The 17,060-nt window shown below is 43.6% G+C and overlaps 1 protein-coding gene across 1 annotated transcript in view; it reads right to left on the bottom strand.

The window, feature by feature from the left end:
- Positions 1-9,148, bottom strand: part of DLGAP5 (DLG associated protein 5) — a 48,265-nt gene extending 39,117 nt beyond the window's left edge. The window contains exons 1-3 of the mRNA XM_074998649.1: positions 9,106-9,148; positions 5,495-5,745; positions 3,516-3,724 (exon numbers count right to left, since the gene is read on the bottom strand). Of these exons, the coding sequence (XP_074854750.1) occupies positions 3,516-3,724; positions 5,495-5,745; positions 9,106-9,110 (465 nt within the window). The 5' untranslated portion in view covers positions 9,111-9,148. The remainder of the gene's footprint in view (positions 1-3,515; positions 3,725-5,494; positions 5,746-9,105) is intronic.
- Between the last annotated feature and the right edge of the window lie 7,912 nt (positions 9,149-17,060).

Below are 17,060 nucleotides of genomic sequence, written 5' to 3' on the forward strand. Positions count from 1 at the left end.
CATTAAAGCACTGCCACAGTAGTGTTTAAAGTGAAAGTATAGCCATGACACCAGTGCTTGAAGAGAGCTGGCAGAGCTGAGAGCAAACCACTTAAACAAGGGGCGTAGCTCTCAATGTGAGCGTGTTTACGCTGTCACTTTACAGCACTACCTTGCTGTGCTCAAGTTCCCCCTGCCACCTGCCCCAACATACCTGAGCCAGAAAATTGTAGCACAGCAAAGTGGCAGTGTGGATACTGCCTTAGTTTGATTGGAGGGAGACAGATAGAGCAAAGAGGTAAAGAAGGCCAATGGATTCTGCATTAGAGCTTAATGCAGGCTCCGACTTCATTGTATTGGTGTTTTTCTATTGTAAAGCAGTTAGGGTGCTTTGGTAGGTAAGTGTTAAAAATCTATCGTCTTCAAGTTCTCCAGAGGTTATAGGAGTAATTTTAAAGAGTGTGGACTACAGATTAGGTTGCAGTGAGGTCTTAATAAGCTCAAGGTCAGGCTCTAAATTGCTGTCAAATCCCTACAATGAATAAAACTGAAAAAATACTTTGATTTACTGCAGTGATTTTGTTAACACTCCCAGGTTAAAAGACCTAGATGTGATTTTATTTTAATAAATGTTGCTTTAAGAAGCTGCTTTCGTGCTATTTACTCTGGCTTAGGTTTTATGTCTACATACTATCAAGTTTTATTGCCAAAAACTACCCTTTGGCAACAAAACAGGGCACATTGCAATGCAACTTTTTTCAGGAAAAACACTCAGTCTTAACAAAAAATTTCCATGCCCACCAGACTTTTTTCCTTTTCCCCTCCCTTTACTGTCAACAAGGAGCCAATGTAGACACTGCTGTTTGTTTTATCAACAGAACTGGCTTCTGCCAGTATACATCTGCTCCAATTCCTCTGTTCCATGTTTTGATCTCGCCTGCCCTGCAAGCATGCGTCCTTCCCGAGCTCCAGGAAGTATCTGACTGCTCAGTGTGATGCTCCGTTTGGGTAACAAAGAGCAAATGATTGTACTTCTGTTCTCTACTGCACTAGGAACACAGAAGCAAGAAGACTAACTGCTGTACCGCTTTCATGTTTCGCAGCATAGAGAGTTGATAGAGCTGCTCAGGATGCTGCTCTTTGTGGTAGAGGAGGCTGTGGGAGAATTTGGAGGGAATTCCAGGATGCCCAGACATCAACCCTGCCTTTTCAAAACAATGCACCATGGAATACCTACTAACAGTGCATTGCTCACACTGTTGATGGTGCCCCCAATGGGGACATGATCCGCCCACAGAGGAAGCAAACATGAACACCCTCTGGAGATTTTTCTTTTGTTGACTGAAGTTTTTCTACAAAGCTTGATTGTGTAAACAAGGCATTAGGTCTGTGGTGTCCAACTAGTTCTACAGCAGTAGCCACTAGCTAACTAGCTGCGTTACTCTGAAAACGTATTTATTGTTCAAGCCAACTAGCCACACTCAGCCAGACAAATAGCCACATGTGGCTAGCTAGCTTGCTGGACACCACGGCCTTAGATACTGATCCTGCAAACCTTTATGTACATGGAAGTTACCATGCATAGCTATTTGCAGGATTCAGGCTTTAATGAATGAATACTGGAACCAAAAATGTGGATGGGCCTACCTCATGACATTTTCATGACTTCAGAAGAAAGTTTATATAGGTGTTAATGGTTTAAAGACAGACAGAAAAAGGATTCTTTTAAGAACAATTCTTTTACAGTGATGTAGCTATCTCAAAACTGAGCTTAAAGAGTTTTTAAAAAAAGATATCCCATGTTACTAATAAACAGATGGCAAATTTTTAAAATTGGAAGAACTTTAATTGAAAGCACAAACAGGATCCATGGTAGAGTTGGCTTCCAGACAAGTGATTTCCATTAAGGATTACAATTTGTCTGGGGAGACATGCTAGAAACCATTAAGACTTGATCTTTACTATCTGGTATAGTTCTGGCTCTTCAGAGGATGCCCATTTATTCCTAAGTAGCAAGCACTTGTTGTGGCATTGTGTTTGCAAGCTTTTTAAAGCAGGGATCTGTCTGCAAAATCTGAAGTTGTGTATTAAGGTGTCACGGCTTTTGTTCTTTGAGTGGTCAATACTTCAAACCTGGAAAACTACCTTGTTTTACAGATCTCTGTTGCTCTTGCATAGCAGGGATCCTAAACACTCGTTCAATTATAGTACTCATAACCAACTACCTGATATTTCATTTCACTTGGTATTTTCAGTGCTATCACCTGTTTGTGGTTTTGTTTCCTGTCCGTGTTACTTTATTTCTTATTTTTACTGTTCTTTGTGGGTGCAGTATTAAACTAAGAGCTGCCATCAGAGGAACTGTATACACCTGAGTGAATGCATTTTACGCTTTTTCCCCTGTATTAGAGAATACCACATTGATGCATTTGTGATGAGAGCATGACTATTCCTAGTTGCCTCATAGATTCGCTTAGTATTTTAAAGCTAAGCAACATAGGCAGATAACATGCACACAAGAGGAAGTTTTATGAATGTCAAAAGTCTGACAAATTAGTGTTTTGACAGATGCTTCATTTTTCAAGAGCAGCTTTCCCTAAAAAATGTAATGGTCTATGGTAGGATTAGGTTATTAAATTGGTCCTCTGATGCATACTTTTATGCTTTTATTTAATGGCCATGACTGTTTCATTTATCTAACTGTTTTCATTGTGGCCCATTTTGTTTACTAGCTTGAGCTGTTAGAAAATATGATAAAATACATGCACTCCAAGGGTAGTGTTAATTTCCTTCTTGATCCTGTATTAAACGTCTTCTCCTGAGCACCTTGTTAATTATCCCTTGCTTTCCTATTTTGTTTTTTTCCCCACACCTATGAACTGTTTACAAATATATATTACATCTAGGTTTTTAAATTTGTATTGGTGGTGCATGTACATACTTTACCTCACTATTGGTGTTCCACTTAAAATTCAACCCACATATGGATGAAAAATATTAGCGGGAACACTGGCTTATGTTACAAAGATTGGCTGACATGGCCATATCAGTTAGGACTCAAGGGTGGAGGTGGAGGGAGGGAAATCACACTCCTGATAGCACTATGCTACTGCCAACCTTACGTAAACGCAGTTTATGCTAGCAAGAGACTCCTTTTGCATTATATCTTACTTTGTTTGGGGAACTAATTTAACTATATTGACAAAAGAACTACTTTTGCTGGTGAAAGCACCAGCACTGTTAAGGGGTCCAGCTATACCTTTGCAGCACAGACTGGCTCTAAGTGCTCTTGTCCTAGTACAAGAAAGCAAGTTTATACACTACAGAAGTCTATCCTACTAAACAAACTATGGCCAATCATTTGTATGAAAACGACTCCATCAATGTTACACCAGTGACTCAGATAGTCCACAGTATTTGAATTAGTAAAGATATGAATAATTTCTATTACTTTATTACAGTAGGATAAAACAAAAATATAAAACATTATGTAACATGCATCTTTGAAGATGGGTACAAATTTTATTCCTCGTTACCTTCTCCTTTGGCTTGACTGTCACTGGGTTCTGTGGTCTAAATGAAAGAAAGCCAGGTGTTTCAGGTTTGTAGAGTCCAACTTTAAACACTCCATGTTTAGCTTTCTCTCTTTGCTCTTTTAGTTTTCGAAGTTCTTTTTCCTCTTTGTAGCGCTGGAGCATTTCTTTGCGCTCATCGCTTTTCTTGATGGCTGCATTTGCAGTTTGCCCTATGAAAAGATAGAAATTGGCATTTTACAGAATTCTGAAGATAGTTTGTCTCAAATTTTGTTACCACATGACCAGAATACTACTGTTGCTTGAAACATTATAGAAGTAATTGGATAAATATTTAGAATTCTTCTATTCAAGACACAAGAGGATCATGCTGAATGGAAGCAGAAAGTTGTGCTCACTATTTACTTTGAGACTGTGCTTGCATTACAAGTCTTATCTAAAGGTTTACCCATTATTATTACAGGTTGGACCGTCTCTGGTCTGACGCCCTCGGCACCAGACTGGGCCCAAACAAGTGAGTTTTCTGGACCAGGGGAGGTCAGGCCTCTGGGCTGTGTGTGGGGTGGGAGCGGGGGGGGCAGCAAGGGGGGTTAAGGGATGCACCAGCCTCCGTGCTGCCACTACCCTGTGTCATCTCTGCTGAACCAGCTCCTGTCCCAGCTGCCAGGCCTTTCTGGTCTGGCAACATTAGAAGGTAGCATCTATATTTATTAAATGTAGTGGTAGGAGCACTGGGACACAGTACGCCAACAGAAGTTTTGCTGGCATAGACACCTCACCCTACAACATTAGTTAAGACAATAGAAGCATTTGAATCACAGCCCCAGTTGTGCCTGGCACTGTACAAACATGAGGAGAACAAGACAGTCCTTGCCCCAAAGAGCTTACAATCCAAATATAAAACGAGAGACAGTAGATCAATATGGATAATATAAAAGTTAAACTTGCATCCATCCATCCATCCAATGAAATTCAGGTGCACCCTAAGGTGAATAAGGAGCAAATCACAGATTCTGTAGATCTCATAACAAGCCAGTGAAGTGAAAGCGACTAAAAAACTGAAATGTTTCGTAATTGAGGGGAATAAATCAGACAGTGATTTATGCAAAAAATTAAATACTTATGCCAACTTGCAAAACCAATGAGCAATATTTTACATGTTAAGCTGTAATACAGCAGTATTATTCTTAGGCTGGGTCTACACTCACTGCAGAAGATCAATGTACGTTAATGTTGGCCCCGAAACTCCTTGCAAGCCAGAAAGGATTAAAGAATGCCTGGAGGAGCACTCCTGTCGGCATTCTGCGGTGAGGACAGGGAAGAATACCAACGGGTGCTAAATCGATTTTTGGTATGCAATTGGCATACCTAAAATTGCGTAGCAGCCATCCATATTCAAGGTAAGCGTAGACCCAGCCTTACTGAACTTGTTGAAAGAATATTTAAATAAAAAAATTAAGACATTCCAATAAATACCTGTTAAAATTGTGATTTGCTCCTCTGACGTTCTTAATGAGCTTTTTGATCAGAACATCAGAGCAGCAAATCACAAGGATGAACTCCACAGATCTGACTCCAAAACTGGAGTTTGGGCCTCCATCAGGGAGCATGCACTCACAAGTATGTGCAATGAGACAGCACAGCCTTTTCAAAACCAAGTGATAATTTTAGTCAACTGGAATACAGCAAGAAAATCGTCAGGGTTATCGTGAAGAAGACAAGTTTGAGGCAAGAACCTATATAGACAGAAGCAATTGCTGCAATATGCTAATACAGTAAATCTTCGAGTTACACAAGAGGTGGGGTGGTGTTCCTGCAACCCACATGTAACTCAAATTTTCATGCAAGGTGAGAAGAGTCAGGAACTAGGGCTGGTCAGTTTCCTGGCTCCCAGAGTGGTGGGAAATACAACTCTTTACCCATAAAGCCAGCCTAAAAAAATTTAAGCAACTTTTTAATGCTGAACATAAGCTTTTACTCACTCTGTTTAGCTGTAGGCTTTTCCTGAGAGCACACTTCATTTGTCTCATCCAGCTGAGGAAGTCCCCGCTCTTTGGAAAACTGGACATTGCCGTCTGCCAGTCCAAACTGTCTGCCCCTTTCAAATTGCTTGTGTCTGTTTTCCTTTTGAATGAGTGACTTCCTGCGGGCAACTTTTGTTCTAAGAGTATCTGTGCTCAGATCCTTTCTATATCGATTTGCAAACTGGGATGTAGCAGCCATCTTAACTGTCCTAGAACAAGTTTACAATGAATTAGGAAACAAGACAAATGATTAAGTTGTTTTATTATAATTTTACATTAGTGTCTTTTGTAGTAGCCACTGAAAACTGTCAGATATCTTATTTTTGTTAGAATTTCAGCAATGGCTCTTCACTACAGCCATATACACCAGACACTAAAAATACTTTTAAAGCAGTGGATCCTAAGCCATTGGCATCCCACTGTTCTGAAAAGATAGTTTTTTGCCACCAGACTGGTACAGGTTGAACCACTCTATAGCCAGGCAACATTCATCATGAATGTCCACTTATCATGGGGGTGGCCAAGTTTCCCATGGCCCCATAAAGTTTGTTTACAGCCACCAGTCCTGGCTGTCTGGGTCAATCTGTACTTACCCAACAATTGACCACACTGGTTGATTTTCCAGAGTTAGCTTTTGCTGTGTATGTTAAGATGCAGCAAAATCAATCTCTCTCAGTTTGGCCGTTGAACCCTGCACTCTACGCTATTGCATGGAGTAAGGGATGTCAGCACAAGCCTGAAGAGCCCCAAACTACACTAGGTAAGAAAGTCGATTCTGATACATCGATTCTAGCTATGCTAATGGTGTCACTAGAATTGCGTATTGGAAATTGCCTTTTTACCCTAGCATAGACCAAGCCTCAGTGTTCTGTACTGTTATTTAGCTCTAGTTCACCCCTAAATATCTTCTAAGAGCCCAGTAATCAGTGGAAGTTTTGGTAATGCTGCTAGACAATATGACCTCCCACGGCTTGCCAAAGTCTCTAGCTCAGCATCAGTCAAGTCCCAAGGGTGCCGGACTAGAGACACTCAACCTTACTTCCCTGGCTAGCCTTACAGGGTAATGTCCTATGTAACCACACCTCTTCATGCTAAGGAATCATACAAGTAAACCAAAACATTGCAGAAGTTACTTGGAAGCCATACTGTCTGACAATTTAGATTATGAACTTGTTGGGACAGGGACCTCTTGTTTCATGAAAGTGCCTAGCACTATGGGGCACCTACAGTCAGTTGACACCCTGAAATGCTACTGCTATAAAAATAATAATTATTATCACTGTAGAAACAAAGTGAAGGAGGTAATATCTTATTGGACCAACTTCTGTTGGTGAAAGAAAATCTGAGCTATGGAAATCTTCAGTTCTGGAAAAGGTAATCAGAGTGTCCCAGCTAAATACATGGACAAATTATTTAGCATGCAGGTTAAACTTGTTCCAAGAGACCATTTCAGATGAATCAGGCAATCAATGCTTCTGCATTTATAGAACAAAAGATGACTAGACCTGGTGTATGATAGATTAGGTGGTGGGTTTAATTAATCAGTTGGGGTGTGATAGATAAGTACCCCTGAATGGAATATTTAAACTCAAATCCTTGTTTAGAGAATGCTAGGTTGATAAAAGAATTAGCTGAAGTCTGTTAGGAAGATGGATTACAGACACCACTGGCTCTGAACCTTTCCAGATAACTACACAGTATTCCTTTCAGGAGTCTGATTTGTCATGCGTGCCCCAAGTTTCACTTCACAACTACTTGCTTATAAAATACTACCATATAATTTAGTTTTGTGGGGATCCCTCTAGCGGGGGGGGGGGGGGGGGGGGGGGCAAGCAACTGTCCATCTTGTCACCTGTTAATGGCAGCCCTGCACTTGCAACCCCCTCAATCCTATCTCATGACCTGCTGTGTGCTGTGGTCTCCAAGTTGAGGAGCACTGAACTTGCGAAATATCTACTTGAGTTGACATTAGGGATATAAAATCCCGTTTACTCGGTTAATCAGTTAAATATTAAGATCACTTAAAGGTGTTGAGCAGAATCTTTCCTGGCCTTCAAACCCCTCAACCTCATCACAAGCATTCTCTCACAGAGCAGAATACACCAAAGTAGCACCAGAACAAGAGATATAAAAATGCAGACATATATCCACCACTACTGTAAGCAACAACATCCCCACAACACATCTCTCAGGATATCTATCACCCTAGACATATCTATCACAAGATAAAGTGTACCTCATCAAGGGCATTGAATATCCCAGCAAAGACACAGACAAAGGGACAGAATCATTATGCTGTCACATGAATGCTCACAGAAGAGATAAACACATCCAATTGTTCCTGGGTGAATACTTTTCACAAAGTGGTGGCTCCACATTTGATTTCTCAACACCTCATATGCAAAGAAAACCTGCACCACACTTTCACAAGACAAGCCTGGGCATTTACAGCCATAACTTTGCTGCAACTGCAGGGATGTTAATACCTATTCCACCTGAAGCAGCTCTTGGAACACTTGTTTACCCTAATGAAAGCAATGAGAAGTCCTGTGGCACCTTATAGAATAACAGATACTTTACAGTATAAGCTTTCGTTGGCAAAGACCCGCTTTGCTAGATGCAACAAAGTGGGTCTTTGTGCACGAAAGCTTATGCTCCAAAATATGTTAGTCTATCAGGTGGCACAAGACTTCTTGTGGTTTTTGAAGATGCAGACTAGCACGGCTACCTCTCTGGTACTTGTTAACCCCAGCGCTTCTGGTTGTTTTCAGGGATACAGATTACTAGGGCTGCCCCTCTGATACTTAGCCCTTAGCTAAACCACCTCTCCTCGTATTCGGGGTGACTGAATGGAAGTCCCGTTTGCAGACCCCAGCGCTTTCAGAAGTTAGTCCAATAAAAGAAAGTATCAGAGGGGTAGCCGTGTTAGTCTGGATCTGCAAAAGCAGCGAGGGTTCCTGTGGCACCTTATAGACTAACAGAAATGTCCTACCTGCATGTGGCTAAGTGGGTCTTTGCCCACGAAAGCTCCCGCTCGCACATTTCTGTTAGTCTATAAGGTGCCACAGGACCCCTCGTTGCTTTTGCAATAAAAGAAAGCGACTCCTCCCCCCCATCTTGGCAGTCGGGCGCCCGGGAACCTTCCCGGCCCCGGCCAGTTGTTGGGACCCCGGGGGGACCTCCCCTCACCCCCGCTGTTGGGAGCCCGCAGCCGCTCCCCCAATCCTTGCCGTTAACGGCTTTCCTCAACGCTAGATTTTGCCCCGCCCCCCCCCCCGCTTCTATGCAGCGACGCCAGGGTAGGTGCCACAGCCAGGAGGTGGGGAGCGGGGGGCAAACCCGTCCTATGCCGCAGCCGGGGCGGCCTGACAGGGTAGGCCCTGGAAGGACGCCGGCCGGGCGCGGCCCCCTGAGGCACCAGAGCCGGGTCCGCAGCCCAGGCGCGCCACACCACGCCCGACCCCTCATACCTGTGCTGGGCCCAGCGAAGCCCGACAGATGTAAGCAGAGAATCAACTTCCCTCACTGACTTGCTGCCCCCGCCTCAATTCAAACCTCCCCACACCCACCTCATTGGCCGAACCCAATCTCCCAACGGCCGCTCATTGGACATCGCGAGCACAAGTACTGCTTGATCATAGGCTGGCGTGAGCTTCTCCACTCGTCACTCATTGGTCGGCAGGCGCGTTCCTGACGCAGAAGCGCGTAGGCCACAGAGGGAGGGAGGGAACTGGACAGCGGTCTGTGATTGGTCCCGCTACGGAGTCGTTGGTAGACTCTGGTCTGTGTGAGCAGTGCCCCCTGGCGGGAGCGTCAGGCCAGGCGAGGACGGTGTTTCGTGGCTGGGTTGAGCCTGCCAGCCGCTAGGCGGGCACAGATATTGCTGCTACCCGCTCCCCCGGGCATCGCTAAGCAGCCCCGTGCCACGGGGCTGTAGTGTCCGGTAGCTGGGTGGCCCTTGTCAGCGGCGGGCACAACGGGGCCATGCCACATCCCCACGCAGCCATGGCCACGGCTGGCCGCTTTGTGCCAGCCTGCCCCCAATGGCTGGGTACTAAGTAGCCGTGCCAGCCCCTTCCATGGCTGGTCACTACATAGCCATATCAGCCTCTCCAATGGCTGGGCACTATGTAGTCGTGCCAGCCTCACCATAGCTGGGTACTAAGTAGCCGTGTCAGCACCCACCCAATGCTGCACTGTGTAGCCATCTCAGCTCCCCTCAATGGCTGGGCACTACGTAGCCATGTCAGCATGCCCCCACCCCTCCATGGCTGGGCACTACTTAGCAGTGTAAGACCCCCTATGGCTGAGCACTGTGTAGCCATGCCAGCTTCCCCATGGCTGGGCACTACATAGCCACATCAGCCTCCTCCCCCCCCAATTGCTGGGCACTATGTAGCCATGTCAGCCCCACACAGCTAAGTTGCCTTTAAGTCCCATGACAACAAGGGAGGCAGTACTGTCTCTGCCCCTCCTCGGCTGCAGCACAGAGCTGCTGTGACTGGGGCAGAAGCAGCTCTCCCCATGGTTGCTCCATGCTGGGGCTGAAGAGGAAAGAACCTTTGCCCCAGCTGTAGCAGCTCAGTGCTGGGGCCTGAGGAATGTGCATTTCCCTTGACCAGAGCACCCAAGCCAGAGCTGCAAGGAAACAGGCACCCTTTCCATGATCCCTACCCAGCAAGCCTGGATCTGTAACAGCTGGGGAACAGGCGACCTTTGCCCAACCATGGAGAAGCCCCTCTCATCTCACACCAAGTTGCTGTAGCGAGAGACCTGGGTGTAGTCCTTTCTGCCTGAGGCAGTCTGCCCTCTGAACCCTCCATCCCCACCCCAGAGCCTGCACTTCCATCTGGAGCCTTTGTCTCACACCACAACACTCTGCCTTAGTCCTGTGCTCCTGCCTGTACCCCAAATCCTTGGACCCAACCCACCACACACTCTCCATGCATGGAAAGACTTTTGTTATGTGATACATGACTTCCATATTGGTGCTATCTCTGCAGGGTCTTAGCTACTGGTGACCATATGATCGCTGTGCTGCAGTCTGCTCCAGCAATCCTGCATGTAGAATTTGAGAAGCTGGTGTCAGGGCTGTGGAACTACAGGGCTGTCCTGCTCCTTCCACAGGGCTGGAGGTTAAATTCTCCCTCTCCCTGTCTCCACATCATTCTGCAAAATATGTTTATAAACGTTTTGTGGTGGGGAAGGATGAATTTTGTCTGAAACAATAATAATAATATTGCCTTTAAGAGCAATAGAGGATCCAAAGGGTAAGCGTGAACCGAGAGACAACACTGAAAGCAGTAAAGTCTTTAGCCAGGGACTGCGTTTGTGTGCTCTATCTTTTCTGATACAAACAGAACAGTGGGGTCTTGGTCCATGACTAGAGTCCTAGATGCTTGAGCAATACAAAAAACAAAAGGAAACTAACCTTTAAGACCCTAAATCCTGCTCCTATTCAATACCAGAGCAACAATACATATTGTAGTTGTGTTTAATTTCGTAAGCAATGAGGTACAGGTAGGATTTTCAAAAGTGGTCAGCCTTGGCCTAACTCTGCTGAGCTCTTTCATAAATCCTACACGTAGCATGTTAGGTTTCTCCCCCATGTTCCTAATTTCCCATTTCATGCACATATATCAGGTCCTATCCTCTGGCTTTTTTTTTTTCCTGTAACCAGATCTGGAAGAAACTTATGTTCAATTGTGAAAAAGTGGTTTGTATGTACAGTGTTTCTTGCATATGGAAAATTTTGTACCAAAAGAAAATGAGCCACACAACAAAGAGAAGTAGCAGTCCAAAAATCAGCCACGTGGTGGCATCGCAAAAATGTAGATTTTGTATTGAAAAAAATAATCCTGGAGTTACCTAACTCTGAAATGTTTTGTAAAGCTGAACAAAATGTTATGGTTCTTTCAAAAATTTACAACTGAACATTGAGTTACTACACTTTTGAAACTTTACTACGCACAAGAAAAATGCTGGACCAAATAATTAAATACTTTATTTGCAAACATCTGGAAGAGAATACATGATAAGTAACAGCATGGATTTGTAAAAAACAAATCATGTCACTCCCCCACCCCCAGTATGGACAGGATGTGAGTGCATTGGAGAGGGTTCAGCAGAGGGCAACAAAAATGATTAGGGGTCTGGAGCGCATTACCTATATGACCTATGAAGAGAGGCTGAGGGATTTGGGCTTATTTAGTTTTCAGAAGACTGAGAGGTGATTTGATAGCAGTCTTCAGCTTTCTGAAAGGGGGGTCTAAAGAGGATGGAGAGAGACTGGTCTCAATGGTGACAGATGATAGAACAAGGAGCAACGGTCTGAAGTCACAGAGGGAGAGGTGCAGGTCGGATATTAGGAAAATCTATTTCACAAGGAGGGTGGTGAAGGACTGGAATGCGTTACCAACAGAGGTCGTGGAATCTCCATCCCTAGAGGTTTTTAAGTCCCCGCTTGACATAGTCATGGCTGGGATGATTTAGATGGGGTTGATCCTGCTTTAGGCAGGGGGCTGGACTAGATGACCTCCTGAGGTCCCTTCCAGCCCTAGAATTCTATGAGTCTATCTGATAGCTTTCTTTGATAGGATAACAAGCCTTGTGGATAAGGGGGAAGCAGTAGAAGTGGTATACCTAGACTTTAGGAAAGCATTTCATACATTCTTGCATGACCTTCTTACAAATAAAGTATGGAAACGCAACTTAGAGGGGACTACCATAACGTGGGTGCATAAATTGTTGGATAATCATTCCCAGAGAGTAGTTCTCAATGGATCACAGTCATGGTGGAAGGGCATAACAAGTGGGGCTCTGTTTTGGGACTGCCTCTATTCAGTGTCTTCAGTTACTTAGCTTTACATCTCTATGATCTTAAAGTGTCTCTGTATTTGTATACTCACAGGAGTGCACCTTTCCTGTGCCTGCAAGAACTATCTCTAGAAGAGGAAAGTCCAGTATGCTTTTGGACATTCATTTGTTGATCCCTTTTGCTGGGAGCGCCAGTTAAGGCATCTTCTGAGGGCAACATACACTTGCAAGGAAGTGGACTCAGGCTCATTTCATACAGGTCACAACTTTTGGCCATATTTGCCATGTTTGGATTCAAATAGATGATCTAGAAAGAAGTAAAAGCTCTGTATACAGTGCATCTAGATCACCCAAGAGTAAACCAAAATATTTGTCAACTAGAAAAAATGTCTGAGGAGTGTCTGCAAATGTGATCTGATCATCAATTAGTCTGAAATTAACTAGCCTGAGCAGCTTTTACTGGTGAGAGGGTGATGATAGTAACAGGTCAGACTATGCCTGCTATAGTAATGAAAGTAGATAGCCCTATCTGTGGCTCAAACCCACTGCCTATGAGTAGCCCAGGAGATATAAGGATAAGGGAGCAACTCCTTACAAAAAGCCCCACTGCCGTGTGGGTGAATTTTGTTGAAAGCAAGGCTATATGAGTAAACTTAGACATAAAATCTGGAGTGGAGCCCCAAAGGCGGCTAGGTACTAACATCTTAGTAACTTTCCAGCAACTCTTTCAGCAGAGTGGGTACCAGATGTATTGTTTATTCTTATCCCCTGGATCTTACTAGTGATACCGAGAGGAGGATCCTGAGGCATGGGTAACTCAGGCCCTCTATGTTATCTGCCCACACTTGCACTGTGGAGAGGTACTCCAGCTTCACCTTAAGCATGAGCACAACTAGGGAGTCAGTATCATCGGTTTTGAGTTCTTACTCAACTGGAGTAGAGCTGAGCACCAAAGGCTGTCTCCAACAGTGGGAGAGATTATTGTATCTGGATAACCACTGCCTACCACAAAACTGGGCAGCTCCCACACAATAGGGGATTATCCTACACTCTGTCCGCTTCATATATGTCTGTTCTATATCTTGAGAAGTGGAATGTAACCAATGAACCACACAAACCAAGTTAAAAAAAAGAAAACTTCCTTACAGACACAGTAACAGAGAGTAAGCCGTGCTAGTGTATACACTATCAAAACAAAAAGCAGTCAAGTAGTACTTTAAAGACTAGCAAAATGGTTTATTAGGTGAACTTTTGTGGGACAGACCCACTTCTTCAGACCATAGCCAGAGCAGAACAGACACAATATTTAAGGCACAGAGAACCAAAAACAGTAAGCAAGGAGGACAAATCAGAAAAAGATAATCAAGGTGAGCAAATCAGAGAGTGGAGGGGTGGGGGGGAAGGTCAAGAATTAGATTGAGCCAAGTATGCAAACGAGCCCCTCTAGTGACTCAGAAAGTTCCCATCACGATTTAAACCATGTGTTAATGTGCCGAATTTGAATATAAATGTCAGCTCGTCCACTTCTCTTTCTAAAACGGTGTGATAATTTCTCTTCAGTAACACACATACCTTGAGGTCATTGACAGAATGCCCCATTCCATTAAAATGTTGACTAACTGGTTTGTGGATCTGGAGCATTTTGATGTCTGTTTTGTGCCCATTGACCCTTTGTCTAAGGGAGTTAGAAGTCTGTCCAATATACAAAGCATCTGGGCATTGTTGGCACATGATGGCATATATGATGTTAGTAGAGGAGCATGAGAAAGTGCCCGTGATTCTGGGGGTAACCTGGTTAGGTCCAGTGATGGTATTTCCAGAGAAGATATGTGGATAAAGCTGGCAGCGGGCTTTGTTGCAGGGAAAGGTTCCAGGACTGGTGTTCCTGGGGTATAGACTGTGGCTGTTAGTAAGGATCCTCATAAGATTGGGAGGTTGTCTGTAGGAGAGAACAGGCATGTCACCCAGGGCCTTCTGGAGTGTAGCATCCTGATTAAGAATAGGTTGTAGGTCTTTAATAATTCGTTGCAGTGGTCTGAGTTGGGCGCTGTAGGTGATGACCAGTGGTGTTCTGTTCTTGGCTTTTTTGGGCCGATCTTGGAGTTGCTGGTCTCTGGGTATGCGTCTGGCCCTGTCGATTTGTTTTTTTACTTCTCCTGGTGGGTAATTCAGGTTTATGAATATTTGGTAAAGTTCTTGTAGTTTTTGGTCTCTGTCAGTTGGATCAGAGCAAATGCGATTGTACCTAAGAGCTTGACTGTAAACAATGGATCTAGTCACGTGTGCAGGATGGAAACTAGAAGGGTGTAGATAAGTATAGCGATCAGTAGGTTTTCGGTACAGTGTGGTACTGATCAGGCCATCTTTGATTAGTACTGTAGTGTCCAGGAAATGTATCTCTTGCATGTTGTAATCGAGGCATAAATTGATGGTGGGGTGTAGATTGTTAAAGTCTCTGTGGAATTCTTCTAGAGCCTCTATACCATGGGTCCAAATCATAAAGATGTCATCAATGTATCTTAAGTAGAGGAGTGGTAATAGGGGACAAGAGCTGAGGAATCATTGTTCCAGGTCAGTTTGCACCATGACAATTGGATTATCTGAGGACCTTCAACAGATCAAGGATGCACACAGAACTGCCTTGATCAAAGACAAGGTGAAATGACTCAATAAGGATATTGCTTCCCTCCAAGAAACATAGCTAGCTTCAAGCAGATCTCGCAGGGAAAAAGACTACATGTTTTTCTGACAGGGGAAAGTGCTGAAGAAAAGTGAGGGCACCGAGTGGTATTGGCTATCGGAATTTTATTTCTGGAGATGAGTAAGCCACCTACAAATGGATCAGAGAGAACTGTAATGAAAGAAGTCCCTTGAAAATATAATCCCACTGCAGATTTTAAAATACAATCAGTGTGTACAGGCCACCGTTAAACTATAATTATTCTATGCAGCAGCATGTAGAACCACACATTGCTGCAATCCTCATAAAAAGGCTTTTGCAACCTGAACAGGTCTGCTATGCCACAATATTTTTTTAACCTTCAGAGACAGAAAGATCAGGGAAATTTCATAACTAGAGGCAAATTCTTGCTCCTAAACAGATAAGATAAAATATCAGTTGAATAATATTATACTATGGCAAATGCTTTTTTTTAATTAAAAGGATCTGGCAAATTCTAACTCATTCAAAATCTCAGTTGCCTAACTGCACCATGTTGTAAATACACTGACTTCAGAACCCAATCCTACATGAGGCATGAGAGCTGTTTACTGAAGTATGTTGGACTACTTACATAAAATTAAGCGTGTACATAAGTGTTTGTAAATTCAGAGCTTATACCTGATAAGTCCAATACATCTTGTATGAGGAGTTAAAAAAAAACTATGCGGTAATTTGAGATGAGTTGACCTTAAAATAAAACCTTGTGATGTGGGTTAGAAAGAAAGTTGTCAAAGTTGCTGTCAGTTTCTAAAATAAATGACAGCTTTAATATTTATCTGGCTCTTCCTCTCCACAACAGCATGATGAGGCAGATCTGACCAAATTTGAAAACAGGAACTGCATTATTTAAAATGTCAACAAATATTGTGAGGTCAGATATATTTTTATACACTCAGGTTTATTGAAAGGGATGGGTTTGTCTATAAAGCTGCTCATTTTATGTGACTGATCTGAAAAACAGTTACCCTTGTCCCCTCACCTCCTTAAATATATCAATCAAGTTAAGACAAAACACTAAAGAGACAGCAGCAGCATACAAAGGACATTTCAACAACAAAACGAAGTTAACTTAAGTTAGGTCAGCCCACAGCCACTGCAGTAATTAAATTGGCTGTTCACATTTACACTACACTCTTATTGGCAGTGCATGTCCTCACCAGAAGTGCTTGCACTAAGTGAGAGATCGTGGGGCACTGACTGCTGGAGCCCGGGCAGGGCAGGGGAGATCCAGTGATCAGCCTCAAGAAGGGGTAAAGCAATGTAAGCAACACAGTGTCTACATTAGCGATGGGGAACCTATGGCTTGCAGATTGGATCTGGCCCACACGGGTCAGGCTGCTCCACTGACCTACCCATATCTACATGGAGACTTGCTCAGCTTAACCACACGTCAGCTGGGTGGATTTTTCACACCTCTGACTGACATGGCTAGACTAGTTGTCTCGTGTAGATGAGGCCAGAGCTTCAGGTGCTTTTTGAACTTTACCGTGTGTTAAAATTATTCTTCCCCCAGCACAAACTTTGCCTTTACGTGTCCAGTGCTCCACCAGCAGCACCTCAGGTACTCAGGCTGAACATGACTTCTGCAGCCAATTAGTTCACAGTGAAAACAAATTAAAAGGAGATAAGGGACAGCTCTATTTAGTAACATTCAATGAAGAAAAGCTTTGAGGAACACGATCATTAATGAAGATGAAGGCCATATAAGAGCTATAGTGACTTGGTTAATCCTATATATACAGAGTTAAATTTCTCCAGGTCTCTGATAAGATTGGAGTATTTTGTTTTATCTACTGTGCTCTCTGTATCCAAGGCTACTGAAATGCGAAAGTGCCAGATGGCTGGGGAAAGTAAACAAACTGGAAAATCCTTCTTATACTATTACTAAATACCCTGACTGTCACCCTACCCTAATATTCATTAGAATCCAGTTTGAAACAAGTGACAGTTGTACTCATCAGCTTGAAACAAAAAACTGAGGCTATA

The sequence above is a fragment of the Carettochelys insculpta genome, chromosome 6, assembly GCF_033958435.1.
Source record: "Carettochelys insculpta isolate YL-2023 chromosome 6, ASM3395843v1, whole genome shotgun sequence".
Lineage (NCBI taxonomy): Eukaryota > Metazoa > Chordata > Testudines > Carettochelyidae > Carettochelys > Carettochelys insculpta.